Source organism: Aedes albopictus, chromosome 2 (genome assembly GCF_035046485.1).
Source record: "Aedes albopictus strain Foshan chromosome 2, AalbF5, whole genome shotgun sequence".
NCBI classification, from domain to species: domain Eukaryota; kingdom Metazoa; phylum Arthropoda; class Insecta; order Diptera; family Culicidae; genus Aedes; species Aedes albopictus.
The window spans coordinates 125,643,491-125,669,686 of NC_085137.1; the positions used below are offsets into that span (position 1 = coordinate 125,643,491).

At 37.0% G+C, this 26,196-nt stretch overlaps 1 protein-coding gene across 14 annotated transcripts in view; it reads right to left on the reverse strand.

Moving 5' to 3' along the window:
• The window catches only part of LOC109417757 (myosin-2 heavy chain), a 64,118-nt gene that overhangs the window by 25,079 nt on the left and 12,843 nt on the right, over positions 1-26,196 (reverse strand). For 13 of the 14 annotated variants that reach the window (XM_062850351.1, XM_062850350.1, XM_062850349.1 and 10 more), the window contains 7 exons: positions 5,448-5,655; positions 5,127-5,376; positions 4,838-5,061; positions 1,892-3,327; positions 1,154-1,619; positions 773-1,097; positions 4-163 (listed from right to left, as the gene is read on the reverse strand). In XM_062850351.1, coding sequence (XP_062706335.1) covers positions 4-163; positions 773-1,097; positions 1,154-1,619; positions 1,892-3,327; positions 4,838-5,061; positions 5,127-5,376; positions 5,448-5,629 — 3,043 coding nt within the window. In that variant the 5' untranslated portion in view covers positions 5,630-5,655. The remainder of the gene's footprint in view (positions 1-3; positions 164-772; positions 1,098-1,153; positions 1,620-1,891; positions 3,328-4,837; positions 5,062-5,126; positions 5,377-5,447; positions 5,656-26,196) is intronic. The other variant, XM_062850354.1, reaches the window with a different exon arrangement.

Here is a 26,196-nt window from a genome sequence, read left to right on the forward strand (position 1 = left end):
TACTTATTTCTGCTTCCAGTTTCGCTCTTTGTTCCTTGGACTCGGCCAGGTCAGCTTGTAGTTTCTTCTTCTCGTTCTCCAAAGTGGTCAGATTCATGGCGCCGGATCGTCCCACGATGGCACGCAGCTCGTTGATTTCATTCTCACATTCGTCGACCATTCTCTGAAATGTTGAATGTATCCTTCAATAAATGTAATAATACGTACGGAAATTCAAACTTACAAATTTAGAAAAAGTAAGTCTATAGATAAAGTGGTAAATGGTATATTGGTATACTGAAAAATCATACGTGCGTGTTATGGGCTCAATTGATATTCTGCGAGACTTCAAATCTGAAAAACGATCTTGTTTTACCGAATGAGTTATGCCTGGTGTGATCCAAATGTTGCTTAGAAAATAATGAAACCCATAAACACATAGCATCCAGGGTACAAAGGAACATGATGAAGAGTTGTGGAGAATGACAATATTTTTGATATGAACATGAATACAGATAAACATTATTGAACATCTAGAAGATCGTTAGACTAATCCATCAGTATTATGACTCTGGACTAAGACGGAAATTTCACCTACAAATGGGAAGTTTGGGAGGTACACCTGCCAAAAATGACATAGTGTCTTATCCTTGGAAAAGGTGCTAAATATATCGAAACGTCGGACGTTGAAACAAGTCAGCGTTTGATTTATGTCCAGACTACTATCTCGATATCATTCAAACTTTAGATTTAACTCTTTCCAGCCTGTTGAACTTCATAGATAGATACATACCTTCAATTGCAGCTTGGTGTGCATATCATTCGGCACCTTTGCTGATCTGGACGGTAAATTTGCCGAAGATTCTGCCGTTATGCGTTTCAACCTGCTCTCCAGATCACTCTTCTCTTTCTGCAGCTCCTGGATAGTACTATTCAGTTTCTTCGTATCCGCATCATTACCCTTCGTTTCGGCCTGCTGAAGTTGCTTGATCTCAGCGGTGTACTTCTCGTTTTCCTGCTCCAGTGCTTGTGTTTTCTGACGAAGTACATTTGCCTCTTGCTCGATGACCTGTAGCTGACGTTTCAGATCTAAAACCTGCTGATCTGCATCCAGAGATCTGTAAAAAATAATCTGCTACCAAAGCTTCCTAGAATTCCATTTCTCTTAACTTACTTCGACTTCACCAACGATTTGCCGCCCTTCGTTTTGCTGATGCTCAACTCGGCCTGCACGCGTTCCACCTCCCGATCCTTCTCGATCAACTTCATCCGCAGTTCGTTGATTTGCTCCTCCATTACCTTGATTTTCTTCTCGTCCAGAGGATCCTTCGTTCCGCTACTCTTCGACCCCAGCAGCGACGGTAGCTTGTTCTGTTTGTCCATTTCCTTCGTCTTGGATATCAAACTTTCCTGCAGTTCCTTCACGTGTTCGCGGCTGCGCTTATTCTCGATTTCTAGTTCTTCCATCTTTCGCCGCAAAACCGCCGTTTCCTGCTCGTTCAGCTCCAGCTGAAGTCTCAGCTCTGCGGGATCATCTTCATCGGAAATGCCCTCGTCTTTGTCCATAGGACCTTCCGGAGTTAGACGACGGTTTGGCGGACTGGGACTAAGCTTTCGACCTGTATTGAAGATACCTTTCGCTGAAGTTGTGATCGGGCGATGAAGGAAATAAAACCAAAACTCGATTACTACTCTACTTGCAAGGAAAGCGATAGAAAAAAGGTCGAAGGATAGAACATGCTCTGGACCAAGTCATGTTTAGGATCCACATCTTTCTAGTCGATTCCATCGATTGCTTGCGCGCGAAACTCGGTAGTTAGAATGTTATTCATAACAAAATGAAACACATCAAGATTAGTAAATATTAGTACATTTATTGCACGAAAACACTCGAATTCGAAACGCTCAGTACTTCTCGCCTTCGTAGCCATCTTCTTCAGCTGCATCATTAGCGATTCGTTGTCATCCTCGATACGCCCCGATTTGCGCCTAAGATTTTCGGCCTCTTCTTCAGCATACTTCAACTGCTCGCGAAGATCGGCCTCCCGTTCCAGAGAGTCTTGCAGATCGCGAAGCAACTGCACCGGATCTTCTTGCGATCCTCCGCGGGTCAACGAAGCCCGTGAAATCTTGTTATCCGCTGAAGTTGACTTTCCGATCTTGCCCAAGCTGGGGGTCTTCTTCGTTGGCGTAGTGGGATTCGATCCCATTTGTTCCAGTTCTCCTTGTAGGCGGCGTGCCACTTCGTTCGCTACCTTCAGCTCATCCTCCAGTTGTTTGACCTTCGTAGCCAGATCCGTATTGGTCCCAAGTGCAGCCTTTTCAGTTTCCAGCTGTTCGATTTTTCGGTCCGATTTCTTCAGTTTGAACGACAAGATGCGACAATTTTTCGTAGTCTGATCAAGTTCCTTCTTCAATGAAGCATATTCGTCTGCTTGTTCTTCGCGGAAGTTATCGTGCATTTCCTCGATTTCCGATTCCATATTGCGAAGTTCACGCTTGATCTCTTCGTTTTCATCCATTAGTTCTTCGCACAGAGTTTCCGCTTGCTCGAGTTTCTGTCTGAGTTGCTCTTCCACGTTTTTCGCTCCACGGATTTTGATATCGGATTCCAGTTCTTTCACCTTGGTGGTCAGAAATTTCTTCTCATCTTGTAGATCTTCAAGCATCTGTTTCTGTTCGTTGACTTTCTGCTGCAGTTTGAGAGCTTCCGACGCTGCCGTTTTGTTGGAGCCCGTGTCCATAGATGCCAGTCTACGTAACAGTATGTCACTCTTTTCGCGTTCAGCTCGATCACATCTGGCTTTCACAGTTTCCAGTTCACGTTTTAAACTTTCGATTTCTTCTTGCAGCTCGCTGTTGTCAGTATGGTCCACTATTGTGGTTTCCGTAGTCTCCGTTGTAATCGAATGAAGGTCTTCGTCTCTCTTCGATTTATTATCTTTGATGGATATTAGGAACTTGACATCATCGCTACTATTGTTCACTACAGGATCAGCTTTTGGAGTGAGTGGTATTAGTGGTTTCGGTGCTGGAGTGATTGTTGGCTTTAGAGAAGCTTCAAAAGGACCAGTATCAACTCGTCGACGGCGAATAACCTTCGTGGAATCTTTTGCCGGTTCGGTATTAGTGGTAGGTTTCTTAGTTTCTTTTTCTTTTAGAGGTGCTAGCGTAGTGCTTCCGAGTGGTTTAGTGGACGTAATGGTCGTTTTGCTTAGCGTTAACTGCGGTTTACTGATTGGCTCCTCGACTTTGGCTTCTGGAATGGGTCTAACACGACGCTTACGTTCTACCTTCTCCGGTTCGACGGCTTTGAGCGGCTTCAAAACGGATTTTGGCTCCTCTTCCCTATGGAGGAAATATGAAATGGGAATTAATATACAGGTATTACGCGACCATCTTTAAGACAATTGCCAAAAAAAATCCTAGGAGGATGGATAACATCTAAAATTCAAAAACAAAATCTGTAGGTTTTCTTAAGACATTGCAAAAAAGAAAGAACCCTTGGAGGCAGTTGGGCACATGGGTGAGCGGAATTCCAGTCGGTTCTCACTACACGTTGCTAGAATAATTTAGGATGCTGTTAAGCCATTTGACCGGATGCCGTTTGGCTTAATGTCGTTTGATCGTACTCCATTTGGCTGAATGTCAACTGGTCGTAAGGGTCGTTTGGCCGATTGTCATTTGGTCTAATTATGATCAAAAGAATTCAGAGGCACGGACACACTCTAGATAACATACGATCATCAGAAATACTTTTTTCTTCTAATCATACCTAGGCTACATTAATAATTTTACTATTGAGGGATTAGTTGGCGTTGAAACTGCGAATGGTGTTATCAGATTTTTCCTTCCTTGAATCATATGCTGTTCTTTTGAGTTATACTGGTATAAAAAACAGTGGCATGATCACTCAAATTCATTATTCCCTTTTTGGCCAAACGGCGTTCAGTCATGTTGTTCAGCCAAACGGCATTCGGCCAAATGACCTGGAACCGTCAAGTACCGTGATTTCGGGTGAAATTGATCGACGTGAGTACCATTTTTGTTTGTTGAAAATAAAGCTTTGAACTTAAAACAATTTGTAGAAAATGACCATCATCTGGCTCAAGGGTTATTGAATGATGAGTTCACATGTTTTACAGATAATTAGTCACATATTTCTGTATTAAATTTAATATTTTCCGAAACTGCGTGTTTGGCGATTTTCAAAGACACTTTCATACTTTTGTTACGGTAGCTGTATCGCACATGGAATAAATATTCAAATAAACGTTTATAGCTGCTAAGTGTTCGCCAAACCCGATTTCGTCATCAAAAGTTCTATAAATATTGATATTTATGCATAAAATTGTACTTTTTCTAAAGAAATGACTTGTATAGTATGGAAATTGCATACTTTTAGGCGTTTTCGTTAGATTCATTAAACTTTAAATTTAAATAATTGAGAATTTACTAAACATGTCTAAGTTTTACAAAGCTTTTCGCATTCTGGGGTGAATAATTCAGATGGAAAATTTATTTTCAGCATTTACAAAGATATTTCACGGACTGATCAATTTCACCCCGAAACTAAAATTTCTGATTTTTTATTTTAAGTGATATTTATTGCAATAAAATAATTTGCAGTAAAATTTTCAACCTCGTTGACTGATGAAACCCGTGGTCGTACTTGTTTCAAAGCATTGAGTTTGACTATATCGATAACTATTCAAAATTTAGAAGCCAAAAACTGTGGAAAGTGATCAATTTCACCCGAAATCACGGTACCACAATAGTGCTACAATTGCCGATTTTCTCCAAATTTGTGCAAGACATTTTAGCATTTGATTTGAATAAGTCGAATATTTGCACTTACTCTTTTATAGGCACTGATCGTTCCCGGCTGTCTCGTTCGGCACTGCCCTGTCGCTTTATAAGATTCATCTTACGTACTCTTTCGGCCAGGGAATCGCCCTTCTCTATAACGACTCCCTGGTCCTCTGCCTTTTCCAGCTCTTTCTTGGTATCCTTTGGTTCAACTTTCAATATCGGTGGCAACGGAGGTCTTTTCAGCGTTACCGTCATCTCTGGTTCTTCCAACTGTAATCCGGAGAAATCAATAAGTACCTTAGTCATGACTCCGTTCAACAGCCCGGACAACTTACGTTCTCGAATGTGGTAGTATGCCTCCTCCGTGGAAGCGTTAGGTTAACTGTGAAATCTGCCTTCACTTGTTGTAGAATGTTATCTAGATCGGGCGTCGAGGCCCAGGATGCGGGTCGCTGCGGAAGTCCCGGTGGTCTATCACTGCTGCTGCTTCCCTGGTTGCTACTGTTGGACACAAACAAATTCTGCGTGGATGTCCAACTCCGCACGGGTTTGTCCAGGCTTGTGCTACTACCACCATCACGACTTCTGAGGCGGTTATTCGACATCGAACTTTGATTAGAAATCTCCCACGTTCTAGTACTTTTAAAAATACATACCGCGATTGGGACGAGCCGACTAGGACTGGAGTGGAAGCTGTGATGTCTTCGCCATTTCGTTTGTTGCCGTGCTCTTTGTAGTCACGAAAGCACCGCTTACAACGGGTTGGCCAGCGCACCTGCGGATGGAATCCAAGCGGGCACAGCTGGTCACCCTTTGCACTGGGAAACAGGTGCGACATGTTTGAAGGTTTTGTTTATCTCGAATCTGAAAATAGAGATGACATATGGTTGATAAACAATATTCATAAAGTTATCAAGAGGTCTGTAAGTCGCAGAAATAGGCGTATCTGTCCAAAAATAAGCATAATATTGGAATTAAAAGGAGTTTTCTCGTCCTTACTATAGTCACAGACAAACAGACGTAACACTCTGATAATTCCCATCGTACACCGATTTATCGGTCTTTTTCAAAATATGATAGTTGGCCAATTGCCCACCCGTGGCGCTCGCATCGTTTTTGTTCGAGTTTGACGTTTGCTCACTACCGCCACCTAGTTGATGGTCGGCCAAACTTAGTCCTTTTAGCATTGGGCGAATATGTTTCCGTGACTATGATTTGAATCGAAAAATGTTCGAAGTGTTACGTCTGTTTGTCTGTGCTATAGTTCTGCTTTTTTTTGAGTAATTCATTTTTTATTTTTCTATGCAAAACAGTGAAGAGATGGTTAAGTGTTTTTCCAGCTAGTGTTTCTATGTATTTACAGATAGTGTTCATTGACCTGAAGGACTGAATTGAACCAGGTTATCTCCGATTTCCAGGAATATTGTCGAGAAACTTGCTTACGCGATACAGCTATGTAGTTATGAACATGTGCACTCAGACAAACAGACGTAACACTCTTCAAAACGGCTTTACACATGCATTTAACGATCATTTCAATTTAATTTGATTTCTGCGATCCTTACACCAGATGCGCTAGTGTTCGATCGCTTTGACGTTAGCCAGTATACACGTTGCTGAATGATGCAAACGAAAATTACAGACGATTTGTGTAATAGGGTGCGTGTTAGACCACAAACGTCAAATCGAAATTCATCATGGCCCAATTTCCTCTAAAAGTTACGTCTGTTTGTCTGTGTTTCTTATGTGAGGTCAGTTCTGGAATATTTCAGCGTTGTCTGGTCCCCTTTCAGAATAACGCATATCGACAGGATAGAATCAGTACAAAAACAATTTCTATTATATGCTCTTCAGAAACTAGGTTGGACATTATTTCCTCTTCCATCATATGAAGCAGGCTGCATGCTTGCTTATAAACATTCAGACATTAAAAGAGCGTCTTGAAATCGCCATGATCTCATCTGCAAAGATATTTTTTCGCAACGAATTAATTCATCTGAAATTTAATCTGAACTAAATTTTTATGCGCCCACACAGCGTCTTGGGTGACCCCAAACTTTTGGCCGATGACATCAAGGATTAATTTACTTAATAACTTTTTTTCTAGATTTTTTAGCTAAGTTCTGTAAAAAGCAGTTGAAAGCTAATAGAAAATGGGTCATATTACCGCTCTCATCTTAAAATTTGGTCGACCCAACTTCCAGCGACACTGCCGTAAGTTTATATTCATTTTTTAGAAAATTTGGCAACTTTGGGTTAAGTTTACATACAAAATTTTTTGAAAAAGTTTCTTTTAAATCATGTTAAAAGTTTCTTTGACTTATTATCTTTTGAATGAAACCTAGGGTTTTGAAATCGGACTCAAATTGGCGGAGATATGGGCCTAAAAAAATGACATGTTTTTGAGGGGGTGACCCCAAACTTTTGAACGGGAGTGTACATGTCACTGCACGGTGAAAATATATCACGGTGATGGCACATTGAGATTCCACGGTGAAAAAGTTTTGGACTTGGACAAATGAGAATCTCTTTAACCCTCCTATAACAGGTGTCATTTTCTTGTTTTCACCGTGAAACAAGGCCCATTATGTGGGGTTATACGGGTTGGAAAATAACAGTGTTCCACCCCATTTGAAATGACCAGATTCGGTCTCCGTCGTTCATGAACGCCCTCTTAGGGCCGATTTCTTCACCTCGGCTTAACCGGTAAGCCAGGCTTACCCATATAGTTAAAACTGGTTTAACGCTTAAGCCAGGGTGAAGAAATCGGCCCTTAGGGAGACCGTGTATGTTATTGGACAGTGAATCAAAATTCAAACGTCGCGTAACAATAATGGCAATGTCGCAACCTGAATTTGTTGCGACATGCTACCCAACGCGACATAGGTTTGTCCCAACTTGAGCAGAATAGGACAAAGATCGTGCACCACTAGTTTAGAGATATCTGAGCCTTGCATTGTGATTTTCGAGCGCTAACTTCGAGTCGGTAAACACTGCAACGCGGCTGAAGATGTATCATCAAAAATTTTCGATTTTGGGTTAGTAATAATTGATTATTCACGAATTGAAAAGTACGCAACAAATTCAGCTTCCGTTAAGTTGCAGTTATTTGTAAGATAGTGATGTCGGCTGTTCGGGTCCGTATGAAGTTGATCATCAATATTAACTTCTTTTTCCGATCAGCCTAGATAGCTGTGTAGTGTCGGTAGCGGTTGGCTAAGAATAACACTACGGACCACCTGTTCCGGGGGTAAAAGTCCACTAAACAGGGAACCCCAATCCAAGGTGTCAGGCGACCCGTGCTGATGGATGAATGGTTGAGGGGGTTTAAAATATGCTCGATCTTTAACGGAGCCCGTAACGTAGGTAGATCGCCTTTATGTATTGCGTTACGGTTCAAGATCTACCAAACCGAACCCTAGTGACATCCGGTTTGTCAAGTTGGGGTAATGTGTTTTGGTAATAAGGATTCATGCTACAAAGTCCTTGTTACTGGTGACAGTTTCTAAAAATGCATTTATTCTGCCTTGCTGATAGTTAAAGAATCGGGCTTTGCCCACCCGAGACTACACTTGATGTTAGGAAAACATGCTTTACGTATCTAACTGCGTACTAACCTATCAAGGACTGTTAAGTTCTGGTAATTCAAGGACTCACGTGCATTCTTATTGCAGAACACATTCTCTAATTTGACAGAGTTTTGCAACTAGCCTGAAGTCCCGGGTTTTGTTTGTTGTCCTGGGACTAAACTAGAAGCAAGACATGGATGGGGCTAGAGTTCCGATGCATGGATAAATATCAGTACCACCGTTTTGTTTTTCTCAGAATTCAAATACATTGGGTTTGATTAGGGGCGCTCTTTCACTGGGATTTAAATCTCTATGATAACGGGACCTTTTTATCGCAATCTATTTCTTGCACCTCTGGGATAACAAAACAGGAACTGTACAGAAATCGATGCTTCATTGCCTCTCAATGACAATGGAGTAGTACGACATGCACTAAATACTAAGGATACGAGTAATGCCACAATAGATCTAAATACTGGTCGCAGTGGCTCACCCGAACAGAAAAAAAAAGATAGTGTATGTTTTGGAAACAGTATTGATCGCACATGGCTTTTATAATTGAATCTGTAGTTTAACTCCTAAACTACCAAGGGTCCAAAAAAAGTCGGAAGTCCAACTTTGACAAGGCATTTCTCGGCCGTTTTTCAACCGATTTCAAAACTTTTTTTTGTGATGGAACCGGACAGGTTTCAAGATCATCGTCCATTCAAAAAAATATAAAATAGATGCGTCTACCCAAAGTTATTAAGCAAAAGGCACTTCCTAGTTTTTTTGAGAGCGCATTTTTTGCGCATATTGATCAATAAAACAAAATTTAAAGCGATGACATATGGTTTTTTCGACTCTAAATCATGCGTACAGCTGGAGTGAACATGTTTATGCAAAATTAGTGATTCCTCAGTACACTGATAATTTACTTTACTCAAAAAACTGCTGAAATACCCTATTTTTCACATAAAATAAGCAATAAATCAAAATTCAAAGCGATGACATATACTTATTTTGGTCTTAAATTGTTCGTAGGATTATATTCGACATTTTTGATGAACAATGAAAATGTTCTAATTACACTCTTATTTTGTTTTACCCGGAAAACTACGAAAATTCCATACTTTTTACACAAACTAGTCAACAAAACTAAATTTAAAACGATAACATGTAGTTTTTTAGCCTTGAAATGTTCGTAGCAGTTTGGGGGACATACTTGAAGAATAATAGTGATGTTTTCATTACACTCAAATTTTGTTTCACTCAAAAATCAACGAAAGTACCACATTTTTCACGCAAAGTGCTTAACAAAAATAATGGCTCACAATGCAAAGTAGTTTTTTACCTTTAAATTATTCGTGAAATCGTACTGGACTTTCTTGATGAGCAATAGTGATGTTATCATGACACACTTAATTTATTTTACTCGAAAAGCTACAAAAATACCATAATTTTCATACGAAACAGTCAATAAAACAAAATTTAAAGCCATAACATGTAGTTGTATGGCCTTAAATTTTCCGTTACAATGTTCTGGACCTGTTTTTGATGAAATGTTGATGTTTGCATTACACTAATATTTTGTTTTATAAAAAATGTACGAAAATACCACAGAAAAAGCGAATAAGCCAAAATTTAAAGTAATGATATGTAGTTTTTCAACTTTGAATTTATCGTAGTAGTTTAGTGGATTTATTTGAACAATCCTAGTGGATTTTTAATTACACTCATATTTAATTTCACTCGGAATATTAGGAAAATACCACATTTTTCACATAAAGTAGTCAACAAATAAAAATATAAGGCAATGCATTCTGGTTTTAAGGCTTGAATTTTTTCGTGAAATGATGAACGTTGAACAATAATATCCCCTTCATGACACTCTTAATTCATTTTACCAAACAAGTTTTTAAAATATTATAATTTTCTTACAAAATAGTCAATAAAACAAAATTTGAAGCAATGACATGTAGTTGTTGGTCTTTAAATTTTCCGTTGGAATGTACTAGACATGTATTTGATAAAATTTTGATGTTCACATCACATCCACGTTTTGTTTTACTACAAAATTACGAATGTGCCATATTTTTCACACAAAATAGCCAAGAACACAAAATTCAAAACAAACACATGCAGATTTCTATTACTGACTTTTTTGTACCAGTTTCAGGTTATCTACTACCTGAAAAAAATACAAGGCAAACCGAAAATTCACCAGGGATTTTTTTTATTTGAGTCCATTTGCGTCTCCTGAACATGCAGTAGCAATCACCAAAAAATGAAAAAAAGTTACTAACATAACTGGTTTCCAAAGTTAAGGTTAGGTTATGTGTCTTTATTAGAGAGATTTTCAGCCTTCTTTCATTCCTGTTTCTTGGGATTCCTTTTCAAATTCCTCTGGGAGATTCTTTCGTATTCCTATCGACGTTTTTACCCTAGATTCAAACAGTTCTTTCCGGAAAAATTCCTGGAGAATATTGCAGGATTTCTGAAATGCAAATATTGTCTCCTGAAGGTTTTTACGAGAATCCTATAGATTTTCTTCCAGAGGTTTAACCATATTTGCTCTCAGAGTCTCTCGTTGGATTTTTCCTCCTGCGTTCTGCCCAAACAAATCTTCATGGAATTTATTCTCTTTTCTCCATGAATATACATCAGATGTTGCCACAGAATTTCTTTTAGAGTTTTTCTCGGAATTTCTCTTGAAGGTTTTCCGCGATTTCTTCCGGTATTCCTCTTGGTACTTCTCCATTAGATTTTTCCGGGATTTCTAAGGCTTTTACAGAAACTATTGCTGGGACTTCAACTGTGGCTCCTCCCGGATTTTAAAGGTGTTTTTCACGAGTTTTCTGAAGGAATTGCTTCTGGGATTTCTCCCGAAGTTTTAAGAAATTTCAATGATTTTTTTCTGGAGTTTCTCCCCGGATTTCTACAGAAGTTACATCCGGGATATTTTATAAAGGTTCCTGCGAGAGTTTTTTTTAAGCTTCACCTGAGATTACTCTCGGAGTTTGTGCTCTAGAAGTCGAAATACAGAGCTCCAAACTTAAGCATTTTGCATGAAAATCAGTCAATGCGTCCAGAACTACACTTTTCTAGAAGTGTTTCTCGGAAAACCTCCTGCCTGAGATAACCTACAAAATTCATTGTTAAATAACCGGAGACAGGTCGAAATGAATCCACGTGATTTTTGCGAGAAATTATACAATGAGGAACGCGAGAGAAACTTCGGAATAAATCCTGAGAAGAACTGGGAATTCTCGGAAAAAAGCTCTGGTAGGAAATATTTAGAAAATTCATGAAAGAACTCTGAAAATTTCTAAGAGAAATCCCGGGAGAAATTCCGGATGAAAACCAGCGGAGAAATTCAGGAGAAATATCGGAAAACTCTTTGGCAGAAATTCCAGAAGTAATAATTGGAAATCTCTAAAAATATCGGAAAAACCACGGAAGGAACTATTAATGGGAGCAAATAAAAGAAAAACACTTTGCATGGGAACTAGGATGTTCCATCCACTTGAGAGAACTGGAGAAAGCCAGAATAAAAAACTTCGAAAATGCTCCAGGAAAAAAAATAAGAGATTCCTGAAAAAATATGATAATTTTCTAAATGAGTTCTTGGAGAAATTGATCAAGCAATCGCTAGAGGAATTTCTGATGATAACCCAAAATAATAATACACGGAAACATTTCAAAAGTTTTCTAAAATAATTTCTTGAGAAATAGAATCCCTAAATAAATTCCGCATCAATCCTTGATATTTTTGAAAACATCCCTGAAGGAATCTCTGGAATATTTTTGAAAGATTTTTGAAAAGAACCCACGACAAAATATTTTGAAAGAATCTTTGGAAAGATATCATAAAATATAAATGCACCTTTTGGGAAATTTCTGAAAAACAAATGTGTATAGAAGAGTTTCTGATGCAATACCGTAAAACCGGGTAGCTTTGATAGTTTTCCCGCAAATTTACCTTATATTATTCCATGTATTTTTCCTGATTTAATAATTTTAAAACAAGTACTGGTGTCTCAGTTATAATTGCAATGTAGGAATTGGACAGTTTTAATTGTTTTGGGTGATTAACGTTATTTTTTCACATGAGCGAGAGTCACATTTTTATGTTGGGGATACTTTGATAGTGCTCTGACAAACATATTAAATCCTAAAAAATATTACAGATTGCAACGCAAAGAGTATCAGCATGATGAGAAAAGCCGTATGAAGAATGTTAGGTTAATTTATTGTATCAAAACATGAAGAATTTTATAAATATATAAATAACAAATTGAGTCAGTACTCCACCTGAGTGAAAATCTCAGTGCTTTTAGCTGTCAAAAATAATAAAAAAAACTTTAATGCATTGATTTCAATTTTTAATTCATGACTACTTTGTGTGCAAAACGTGGTATTTTCCTAGTATTTTGAGTGATATAAAACATGAGTGTAATAAAAACATAACTGAGGTTGTTCAAATGAATCCACTAAGGGGCTGTCCATAAACCACGTGGTCATTGGGGGGTGGTTTCGGCCAATGACCATTTTGTATGGACAAATAAAAAAAATTGTGTGGACTAATGACCACACGGGGGGGGGGGGGGGGGATTGAAAAGTCCCAAAAAAATGACCACGTGGTTTATGGACAGCCCCTAAACTACTACGATAAATTCAAAGCTGAAAAACTACATATCATTGCTTTAAATTTTAGCTTATTCGCTTTTTTGTGGTACTTTCATACATTTTTTTATAAAACAAAATATTAGTGTAATGTAAACATCAGCATTTTATCAAAAACAGGTTCAGTACATTGTATCGGGAAATTTAAGGCCATACAACTACATGTTTTGGCTTTAAATTTTGTTTTATTGATTTATAATATTTTTGTAGCTTTTCGAGTAAAATAAATTAAGTGTGTCATGAAAACGTCACTATTACTCATCAAGAACGTCCAGTACGCTTTCACGAATAATTTAAAGGTAAAAAATTACTTTGCATAGTGAGCCATTATTTTTTTAAAGCACTCTCCGTGAAAAATGTGGCACTTTCGTTGATTTTTGAGTGAAACAAAATTTGAGTGTAATGAAAACATCACTATTATTCTTCAAGTATGTCCCCCAAACTGCTACGAACATTTCAAGGCTTAAAAACTACATGTTATCGTTTTAAATTTAGTTTTGTTGACTAGTTTGTGTAAAAAGTATGGAATTTTCGAAGTTTTTCGGCTAAAACAAAATAAGAGTGTAATTAGAACATTTTCATTGTTCATCAAAAATGTCGAATATAATCCTACGAACAATTTAAGACCAAAAAAAGTATATGTCATCGCTTTGAATTTTGATTTATTGCTTATTTTATGTGAAAAATAGGATATTTCAGCAGTTTTTTGAGTAAGGTAAATTATCAGTGTACTGAAAAATCACTAATTTTGCATAAACATGTTCACTCCAGCTGTACGCATGATTTAGAGTCGAAAAAACCATATGTCATCGCTTTAAATTTTGTTTTATTGATCAATATGCGCAAAAAATGCGCTCTCAAAAAAACTAGGAAGTGCCTTTTGCTTAATAACTTGAGGTAGACGCATCTATTTTATATTTTTTTTAAATGGACGATGATCTTGAAACCTGTCCGGTTCCATCGCAAAAAAAAGTTTTGAAATCGGTTGAAAAACGGCCGAGAAATGCCTTGTCAAAGTTGGACTTCCGACTTTTTTTGGACCCTTGGTAGTTCGCGGGAGTTTTTACCCCCTCGGTAGTTTAAGTGTTAATAAAACATGTCGGTAATGTCGGGTCAGAATTTAAGAATTATAAGATTTGTTTCCAACCCTTCATAAATTTGGACCATTGATAGACAACTATAGTTCATCAACCTTCATTTGAAATTTAGGAATTTTTGATACACTTTTTCTATACGTTACACCTAGTTGCTCATTAAAAAAAAATTTACTATATGAAAATTTTTCCGTTCATTTATCTGTATTTTAGAATCTGTCCAACATTTTACGGAGGGTAACAGAAGCAAAAATCAATATTGTCCCTGACTGCAAAATTTCTTTTATCTTCTCGATTACCATCATTCAACAAAAACACCTGTCCCGCTACTACCTAACGAACACCCACGCATATTCGCTTCCTTTCGCGAACACATGTTGACTTTCACTCGCGTGAGAAATACGCATGAGAGTAAAAATAAAATTAAACACAACAACATTGCAACCATAACAATGTTGGAAGTACGTTGACGGCGACATGTGGGTGACGTAAAATGTATATAAACACCATGACAACAGTTGCAGATACGCCGTACCGGTGGCAATTCCGCTAAACCAAACGCGAAAATCTGTTTGGACTATTCTTAGTTAACTAGGTTAGGTTCAGTGCACTGCGCATGATCTCAGAAAACATCGTTCAGAATGAGACAGAACGTTATGCCGCTCGAATGAAACGAGTAGACTTTGTGTGAATGAGACAAGCAATTTTGTTTTCGTCTCGTCTTACGTTGATCTTTCAGTTTGCTAATACGAACAGATATTCGATTGTACTACGCTCCGAATCTTAGGCTATAAACTTCATGATAATTAAATTTTAAAAGCACGTGCAATCTTAAGTGACATGTGCTACACGAATAGTACACTAATTGGATGCTAATTCTATATAAGTTGATTTAAACTTACAAATGTAAGTATATACGCCCTATGCTTACTGTACTGAGTACATTGACGATGTTAGCAAAAATGGACGACGCAAAAACATCATATTCCTTATAGCATTTTATAGACGGAAAATCGACTATAAATAGATGATTGATTGACAACGTAATTAAATATTGTTAATTCATTAGCACCGAGAAATCATTTGTGTTTACAACACGACACTCACACTAGGGTAAGGGAGGTATTTTGGACCCTTTTAGGAAGTGGATGAACGATTCAGCGAAAAAAGAAGGTTCCCACTTCAAAATATGGATAATTTCAGTAGGCATTACGTAGAGCAACATGTTTTCTGTCGAAAAAGGCCAAACAGAACTAAAAATTGTTGTAGTAAATACAAGAAATATCAAAACTCCTGAAGGTTCTCGGGCTTCTATTTTGGACCACCTGATTTTATATTGGACCACCAAGTGCACATATTTTGGCCCACCGAATTAAACTTCAATTGATTCATGAAATGAAAGCCACCACAGCAAAAATTTAAAAACAGTTAAAACTACGTAAAGTTTACATCATTTCTATTCATTTTTTGAGGCAGGGAACGTTTAAAAATTACGTAACGGAAAAAATCGATGATATTTTGTTGTATTGCCAGTTTTTAAGCATTGTTGTATGATGTTTCATAAAAAAATGTGACGCAAAACCTGTATTTATTAACTATTGCATGACGTCAGTCACCATGTATAAATTACGTAACGCTTAATAGGAAGTGTGGAAGTCTAGTGATTTTGCTAAATATAAAGAAGTTCCACACACATTGTAATGAGTGGAAAGGTCATCAAAAATAAGGTAATATGAATGATACTTAAATTGCCATACATACATTAGATAACACATTGTCTCAGTCATCAACTGATTGCCGAGAAGGACAACTTTTCTAAACTGGATGACTAAACACCTGAAAATTTCAACTTGTCGACTGATTGTTAGGACACAAATCGAATCGAAATTTTTAACTTGGCGAAAAGTAGTTACATAGAACAATTCGAACCCACAACAATCTCATTGTAAAATAAACGTATAACAACCCAGATCACGGGAGGTCCCAACTTATTCTATTTATCTGTTTTTAGAGTACATTACATTGGCATGGATATTTTCTCCCTTTAGAAGGAACTGGAGAGATGGATCTGACAGGTGGTCCAAAATATGTCCACATCTGATTATGTTGAACATATTTTGGCCATACCTCAAACCACCTTTTTAGTAAATATTATCGCCCCACCGAGGTTAAGAACAGTTTATTTTGAGTTCTTACAAGGCCCTAACTACATTCACATGAAATAAATATTTATTTGTAAAATTTAATACCTCTTCGATGCCGACTACAAATTTGTCACCTTCTTTGTTTTTGATGCTTTTCCGTGCGTTTCATTGGAAGTGAAAACATTTTCTCTATTTTTGATACTGAAGAGCATATTTAACTGACATCCAAAATAAAGGTCATCACATAATTGAATACTTTTCGTGTTCCCGTAAAAAATTACCAAGATTTAGTAGAGATTATGTGATAAATATCATAAAACTCCCTAGGTGGGCCAAAATACCTGCCCGGTCCAAAATACCTCCACTACCCTAATTGTAGCATTCAAATTACGCTATCTCATATGGAAACGTAATTAGTTGAATCACTGCCAATTGAGTAACGATCTAGTTCTGTTTCTGTATATACGTGACAGGGTAAGGGAGGTATTTTAGACCCCTGTAGAATATGGATGAACAATTCAGCGAAAAAAGAAGGGTTTCACTATAAAACATCATGCTAGGACCGCTCAGCACCTAGAATATGTAAGACTTACTCATAAGTGCATCATTTCCAGATCACACCAAAGATGTGTAACAGTTACACATTCACAAAAACAGCTCGTACACTCTTATAGTCTATAAGAATTGATAGAATAATAGAAGTTCTAGATGCGAAATGTCGATTTTTTTTGTTTACCAAGGTCACTAGTAAACCTAGCTAGATTGCCGTGCTATTTTTTTTTGTGAATTTCACGATTTTGTGGACGCAGGAGCTGATTTTGTGAAAGTGTAAGGGTTACACATTTTCGGTCTAGTCTGGAAATTATGCACTTCAGTAGGCATTACGTAGACCAAAATGTTTTCTGCGGAAAGTAGCCAAATAGAACTCAAAATTGTTTCAGTAAATACAAGAAATATCAAAACTGATCTCGGGCTTCTATTTTGGACCACCTGATTTTATTTTGGACCACGAAGTGAACATACTTTGGCCCACCTCATTCAATTTTAATTGATGAAATCAAAACACCTCAGCAAAACTTTACACTTGGTTAAAACTACGTGAGAATTACAACTTGTTTTTCTCGTCTTTTAAGCCAGGGAACGTTTAAAAATTACGTAACGTTAAAAAAGAAAGAAATTTTGTTGCAAGCTCCAGTTTTTACACATTGTAGTAGCTTCATAGAAAAATGTTACGCAAAACGTGAACTCATTAACTATGGCATGATGTCAATCACCACATGCATTTGCATTAAAACTTCAAAGGAAGTGTGAAAGTCTAGTGATTTTGCTATATATAAAGGCATTCCACACATATTGTATTGAGTGGGAAGGCCATCAAAAATACAGTACAGTCAGAAGTCGTTATACACGGTGCCACCCTCTTTACGCCCAGCACGATTGCTCTGTTGTATTTCAACCTATTCCGTTCATTTTTGGAAGGTAATTAGCTTGCGATATGCCGCAACTACTCACCAAATCGAACCCATAACAATCTCATTATAAAATAAACGTATAAAAACAGGACTCCCCAACGTATTCTATGTATCTGTTTTCAGAGTACATTACGTTGTTGGCATGAATGTTTTCTCCCTTTAGAACGAACTGGAATGAATCTAACAGGTGGACTAAAATGTATCCCCATCTGATTATGTTGAACATGTTTTGGCCATACCTCAAACCACCATTTTAGTAAATACTATCGATCTATCGAACTTAAGAACAGTTTATTTTGAGTTCTAACAAGGCCATAACTACATTCACATGAAATAAATGTCCATTTGTATAATATAATACCTCTTCGAAGCTGACTACAAATTTGTCACCTTCCTTGTTTTTGGTGCTTTTCCATGCGTTTTATTGGAAGTGAAAACATTTTCACTATTTATTTTATACTGAACAGCATACTTAACTGACACCCAAAATTAAGGTCACTACAAGCTTCCGAAAGGATGGAAAAAATCTTTCCTTATACCCATCTACAAATCTGGTAAAAAATCCGATGTTCGTAATTATTGTGGGATTGCCATTATCTCATGCATACCAAAACTATTTGAATCTATTATAAATAGACGTGTGTTTAATCAAATTAAACTAAGAATAACAAATGCACAACATGGATTTTTCAAAGGTCGGTCGACTACAAAAAACTTGTTAGAATTTGTTAATTACACCTTATGTGCAATGGACAGTGGAAACTATGTTGAATCACTTTACACCGATTTCAGTAGGGCGTTCGATAGACTTGACATTCCAATGTTGATTTTCAAGCTTGATAAAATGGGAATCGAGTCAAGACTACTTAAATGGATCGAATCATACTTAACTAACCGATTACAGATAGTAAGATTTGAGGGAAAGAAGTCAGAACCTATCAACGTATCATCAGGAGTCCCCCAAGGCTCACATTTAGGACCTTTGCTTTTCATATTGTTTGTAAATGATATCACGTATATTCTAAAACATCTCAAAAATTCTTATATACTCTGATGATATGGAACTCTTCAAAGAAATAAAAAATGAAGAAGTCAGAGAATGTTTTTTGAGAGAAATCGACACTTCTTCTTCATTAGGGCCTAACTGACATTTTCGATTTCTCTTCATCGATCCTCTCTTTGTGTTATTACAGAATGTATATTTAGTTTTCACAAAATTTTTTGATTAAAATGCGAACGAGATGACTACATCTTGCTATAGAAACAAAAAGAATAATGATTTTGTTCGTTTTGATCAAGTTATTAACGAAAGAGAGAGTCGACGAAGAGAATTCGATCAAGTCAGTTAGGTCCTTATGAAAAATCATTGTCAAATCGAAATACGCATATTTGACCAATGGTGTAGTAAAAGCCTGCTGCAGTTGAACGTGAAAAAATGTAATTCAATTACGTACAGCAGAAACATAGTACACCACCATTGATTGTATCTTTAGGAAACCGAGAAGTTGAAAAGTGCAATAGAATTAGAGATTTAGGTGTTATCTTAGATTCCAAATTAACTTTCACCGATCATTATAACGCTATCACTCATAAAGCAACTAATATGTTAAGCTTCATTAAGCGTTTTAGCTACAACTTTCAGGACCCATACACGATTAAAACATTGTACTTCGCTTATGTAAGATCAGTTCTAGAATACTGTAGCATAGTATGGTCTCCCTACATGGTAACACATGTGGATCGAATCGAATCAATACAAAAGCAGTTCCTCCTATATGCCTTACGCAAGTAAGGTTGGTCTACATTTCCACTGCCTTCATATGAGGCTAGATGCATGCTTATAGATATTCAAACTTTGAAAGAGCGTCGCGAATTAGCCATGGTTTCATTTATAAATGATTTAATATCTCAACGCATCGACTCCGCCAACTTATTTTCATGTATAAATTTCTATGCTCCTGCTAGACTATTGAGAGGTCGTAATATATTTGCTTTAAACAAACATAGAACAGATTATGCAAAATTTGGTCCTTTGAATCGAATGATGAACCTCTATAATCACCACTGTGCATCTATTAGTTTAACCATGTCTACAAACTAAGATTCTGATTTTCCAGCTCAGTAAATTTTTCACTGAATTCAGTATTTTTTCATCTTTTTACTGAGTTCTCAACAGCAGATTTAACTCGGTACACTCGGTAATCATATTTACCGTTCACCAGTAACGATATTTACCGTGCATCTGTAATTTTTGACAGTTCATTTGCAGAGCTCGTTAACTTTTTTACAGAGTATTCAGCAAAAGGGATAACCGAGCGTACCGAGTTAAATCTGCTGTTGAGAACTCGGTAAAAAGATGGTACAAGTACCGAGCTGATCTTAGTGTGTAGAACAAATTTAAGAGAATATTTCGAGTCTTTGAGACATAATACAATATAGTTATTAAGTGATATAGTTAAGTGAAATTATAGTCTACGGTATGTTTGACGAAATAAAATAAAAAAAAGAATACTTTTCGTGTTCCAATAAAAATTTACCCAGATTAAGTAAAGATTATATCTTCTTCTTCTTTTATGGCTCTACGTCCCCACTGGGACTTGGCCTGCCTCACTTCAACTTCTTAGGTATGAGAAGGCCGGCTCCAGAGGCATCCTCCATTCGGGACATTTGTGCCATCGCCGTACATATAAGCCTATTTCATCATTTACCTGAGGGAGAATGGGACAAGGGATGGGAATTGGGAAAAGGAAAGGTAATAATGGAATAGGAAGGGGTACCCTAGAAGAGGGAATGAACGCATAAGCGCAACGAGAGCTCATAGCCCATACCACAACGGGATAAATCAGTGCCCTGAAAAGGACAATGTAGTATGAGCGAAAAGAGAGCCTATAGCTCATTGGAGGTAGCTTGTGACGTCATGCGACTTTCAATATGGACACATTCCACGCACTTCTACGCCAAGGGTGTGAAATTTTAAAGTGATTGTTTCGCCCCAAAGCTTTTCAGCATATGAAAAAGGGTAGATTCAATCTTACGAAAGCCATTTATTTTACTTAAAATTTGAGTGGTAACGTATTTAAATAGCTAGGTGAAGTAATAGCATTTTATGTGAGAAAAATGAAATTTTTCATTGATAATTTTTAAACATGCCTGCTTGCATGTTAAAGTTCGAAAACGTTATACTTATTATTTGTTAATGTAGTATAATAATGTACCAAAGGACACTTTTCATAAAAATGGGTTTTGATATGTTTTAAGCACTTTTTGCTATAGCCGCAATTTAATGGTGTCCCGTTACGAAAATAGCATATTTCTTGTAATATCAAATTTCTTACGAACTTTAGGAAAATGATTTTCAGGATTCTCTTAGTATTCGGGGAGACCTTTCTTCCAACATATGGGTTACCTTGATCGACACGTTATCTTAGGCGTTACAATGGGTGCTTAGACATGGTGTACCGTTACGAAAATTTTAAAGATATTCATAAGTGAATAAATAAGTCTGGTTTGGTCAAATATATAACCAAAAATCTGTAACCAAGATGAAATGATATTATAGGGTGTATATTAGTGTGGTTCAAAAAATCGTTTTTGCTCCACACCGCTTATTCGATTCAAAACCAGATTCTATGCCTTCTCCCAAAATTTGAGCTCATTTGGTTGAAAATTGAGACTGCACAAGCCCTTTAAAGTTTGTATGGAAATTACTATGGAAAAACGATGTTTTTCCTTCAATCGACCGTAAAATTTCCCCAAGTGCCCTGGAGGATTGGTTTACCCTTGGTACTTCTAGATTACTCTATCAGCTACTACTTTGCCGAAGACCGCATTCAAATCGGACGCCTCATTAATAAGTTATCGATTTGTATCCAACTGGGCAAACTTTAGCAATGATCCTCCAGCTTCCCAGCAGGCAACATTGCTGCATATGGCGCCAAAGATAGCACACTGAAATCATGGCTACTATGTTTCACTGCAAAATGCAGTGATGCCCACCGATTAGTTTAAGCATCATGAGTAAAGATTTAGATTCTGGGTAAAAATCGGTAATTAATTAATGAGGCATGCGATTTGAATGCGGTCTTCGGCAAAGTTGTAGCTGATAGAGTAACCTAGAAGTACCAAGGGTCAACTAATGCTCTAGGGCACTTGGGGAAATTCTACGGTCGATTGAAGGAAAAACATCGTTTTCCCATAGTAATTCCCATACAAACTTTGAAGGGCTTGTGTAGTCTCAATTTTCAACCAAATGTGCTCAAATTTTGGGAGAAGGCATAGAATCCGGTTTCGAATCGAATAAGCGGTGTGGAGCAAAAACGATTTTTTGAACCACGCTAGTGTATATACTTTCATTATCCTTCTTGGAGTAACACCCCAACTGGAACAAATCCCGCTTCTCAGCTCTTCCACGAAAACTACGTAAACAAAGGGCAGGTATAGCCTGTATCCGCAATAATCGGGACACAGAAGCACGGCTGTAGCTCTGTAATGAACTTGTTAAATTGTCCAAATAATTGACTGAAAACTCTTTTGTGTATGTTTATTATTTGTGCTAAATTTCGTAAAAATCGATGCATTAATTTTAGCTGTGGATGAAAAACAAACAGACGTGGTTTTCAGCACTTTGTACAATCATGACCAATTTTAATTCGCATAATAGATTGTTCTTTCACGCCACAGTTCAAAGTTCTTTGATGATCATTATGAAATTTCATCAGCAGTTATGATACTTATAGAGACATTTTCTTGCAAAATTTCATTAACTTCGATCAATTGGTTTAAAAGCTAATGGTGTTGATAGGGGTGAGTGTTAGTGAAAATTTTTCGTGTTTTTCATGTGCGATGTTTGCATAATCATAATTTTTGAATTTCTTTGCCAATTTTCATTAAATTTTCACAGAAGGTAGTTGATTACGTGTACATAATGCCTGCAAAATTTGATGATTATTGGTATTGTACCTTCAATAGTACAATCGAAACAATAAAGGGTGCTGACTAATTGCTGTTGGAGGGGCTAAAATAACGTTCTGTCCCAATACATGTTTCCACTATAAAATTGTTGATAGTGCATCGATTTTTTTGAAATTTTGTCTATGCAACTAATGTAGATTGAGAAACTTGTGTTCAAAATTTCAGGCGTTTCCTTTGCCAAATTCAAAAGTTACTGCGCTGACAAGCAAAACTAGGGGCTGTACAAAATTCAATGTCGCGCATTCCACTTTTTCATTGCTACAACAAAAAGTACTGCACCGATTCACATAAAATTTTGTAGGTGAAATGAACACACCTGAAGATGTTATTTGGTCAAATTTGAGCAATTTAAATGTATCTATTGAATAGTTACAACTGTATTTCTGTGACCCGATTATTGTGGATACAGGCTGTATTCTGGTGGATCAGTATAAACAGTGATATTTTATTAAGTTTTGTGGTGACAGCATACTCAATAAATGCTATAACCTTTTTAACATGTCCTATGAACTACCACCATGATGTATGAAAAGGTTTATAGAATCACACAACACTCAAAACTTGAAGACCCCGAAGTGATGGTTGGCATACCTTTTTTAATCCATTTATCGCCGTATAATTTACTTTTATGACGACAAACATATTTTGAAGCTTATGTTCTTATTGAAAATATAAAAAAGTAAAATGCATCACGAAAATGGCGTTGCATTACATTTTTGTGACAACATAAATTAATAACCATTGATTGAAAGTCTAGCGACCTCCCTCTTGTCGTTTTGGTTGTCAACCTTTTTTCTTCTCGAAATCCGTTTGTTTGTATCGTTACTGGTTGTCGTTAGCTGAATATCAACGGAAAGCCCCCATAATCCATCCCCTCAAAAAAAAAAACATTGTTCTCTCTAACCTCGACGAAACGGCGAGTTCAACGGTTCGCCAAAACTAACATTGTTCTCTCTAACCTCGACGAAACGGCGAGTTCAACGGTTCTCCAAAACTAACATAGAATGAAAGAAAAATCCCCTTAAAATGTAAAATTTATTTCAAATGAAATTGACTCCTTTATTTCCAAGGCGCATGAGCCTTCAAATAAATGATTAAATAAAAAATGATAAGAAGTTTTGCAATCGATAGAATCAGTTAGATAAATAAACGATATAAAAGTTAAATATTTGGCGGGATGTGTAGACTGGACTACTAAATAAGAGTCCTCGCTTTTATATTTATTAAGTAGAATGATGCTGACAATAAAACTGTTTCTGAGTATCTTGTGCAATTGATACCTGTTTTGCCAAATGGCTAAAAATTATTATTTCGTGTGTGTTATTGTGTTTGAGAGGCCCCACGGTGTCAAAATTTCGATTATTACACTAGTTTACAAAATAAAACGAAAGTCGTGAACTTCTGTCAACGACCAAAATTTTTGAAGCATAATTTAGCGCTGTTTTCAAAACCATGCTACAAAAAATTTTAAGTGGAACACTACAGTTTTTGAGTTCTAGCTTAATATCGAGTTTTACAACTTTTTAAAATATGGAATTTAATAAAATTCAAATATCTTGCGTTTTGTTAAACCAATTTTAAATATTTTTCCATAATTTAAGAGCTGAATTTAATACCATTCCATCATCTGAATGCAGGTTTTGCATCAGATTGATGAAATTCAAGATATTGGCGAGTTTTGGGGACGATCTCCTTAAATTTTAGCAAAATTTCCAAAAATATATGAAGAAATGTATTTTTTTAAATGAGAAAAAAACAATTTAAAAATTCTTTCTCAACGTTTATTGGCCATATCATATGTAGGCGAGTTACCGTGAAAAATTCAGCTCAATCAGATCATTGATCACGGAGAATGAGATGTTTGAAGTGAGCGATATTGCTTAAAAATAGAACAAAAATCGATTTCAAATCATCAACCTTGTATGAAAAATCGAAAAAAATTCCGCTCTATTGTAATTTTTTTCCTTCGCGTTTTCGAACTCAGGGCATGATTCTACACCAAAAACGATCATCAGCTTACCAAGTTCAAAAATGCTGTAAACTAGTGTTATCGAACTTTCATGTACCTCGGATTTTTCTTCATAGAATGTCAGAATTTCGGCAAAATAGTATGAATGGAAAGTTTGAAAATATTCCATCGGGGAAATTTTGATTTAGCTAAGTTTTTGGCTGTTTTCCATACTGAAATTCAATAAATACTATTTTAGCCTAAAATACGTTCCATACAAAATGTATGGAAAAATTTTCGCCGATGAAATCTAGATTGAGTTTAAATAAGGGCGAAAGTAACATGAGAGGGTTCTCTTCATCGACTCTCTCTTCTGCAAATTATAGTGACAAGATGCAAATTCAATCGAACTTTTTTACACTTAGACGCTAGATTGCATCGCTACCTAGCGATTTGTGACCAAAAAGTGCAACCATACTTGCATCTTGTCACTTTAATTTGAAGAAGAGAGAGTCGATGAAGAGAACTCTCTTATGTTACTTTCGCCCTTATTTATACTCAATCTAGAAATATTTTCTAGTCTTCCGATTATGAATATATAGCCCAAATACTAGTTATTTTCGAAGAAAAATACGAGGTACATGAAAGTTCGATAATAATCGAGATTTTGACACCGTGGGCCCCCGCGGAACCTGTTCCAGATGTTACGGAGCGGCCATATCAGTTGATACATACTTAAGTCAATTTTTTCTATCCCATTCTTTCGAAATCATGAAGATTGATACGTCGCACGGCATGTCTTGGTTGCAAACCAAAAATGTCCCCGATGACACCCTGTGGAACCTGTGCTTTATGTTCCGGGGTGGCCATATTAGTTAATACATACTTCAGTCTATTGTTTCTGACTCAGTCATTCGAAATCATGAATATTGATATGTCACACGGCATATTTAGGTTGAAAACCAGAAGTGTCCCCAATGAGGTCCCGCGGAACCTGTCATGGGGATCCGGATGGGCCAACCAATTCAAATCTGGTTATCGCAGTTGTGTTTCACTGTTCGCAACAAAAATTCCGCTGAAAATCGATGGTTCAAACACAACAACACACGAAATAATCATTTTTGCAACCCCCTGACCCCAGCACGATTCGGAATATTGCCGGAATGGTTCCGGGCCACTTGAGTATAATAAATCAGTACCAATTTATGATCAATTGAGGGCGACTTCAAAAGAAATCGGATGAAAATGGATGAACTGCCTGCATTTAGAAAATGAGTTGTCGGGGCTCGGGTACGTGAAGGTTAAATAAAACTCGAAACAGGTTCCCCAGGGCCCATTCCGATGGCCATCATAGGGCCAGAGCGGGTTTGAAGGCCTATTTGTGTCCTGCTGGACAGCTACCATCTGTCCAAGGATCGGTATATTTGCCTCACTCCATTCATATTCACTCCTCTTTGCTGAAGCGAATCGAAAAAGATGCAGCAAACGGATCGTCGTGATCAAACACGCAACCCCATCACCAGTGGGAAGCGATGAGACAAT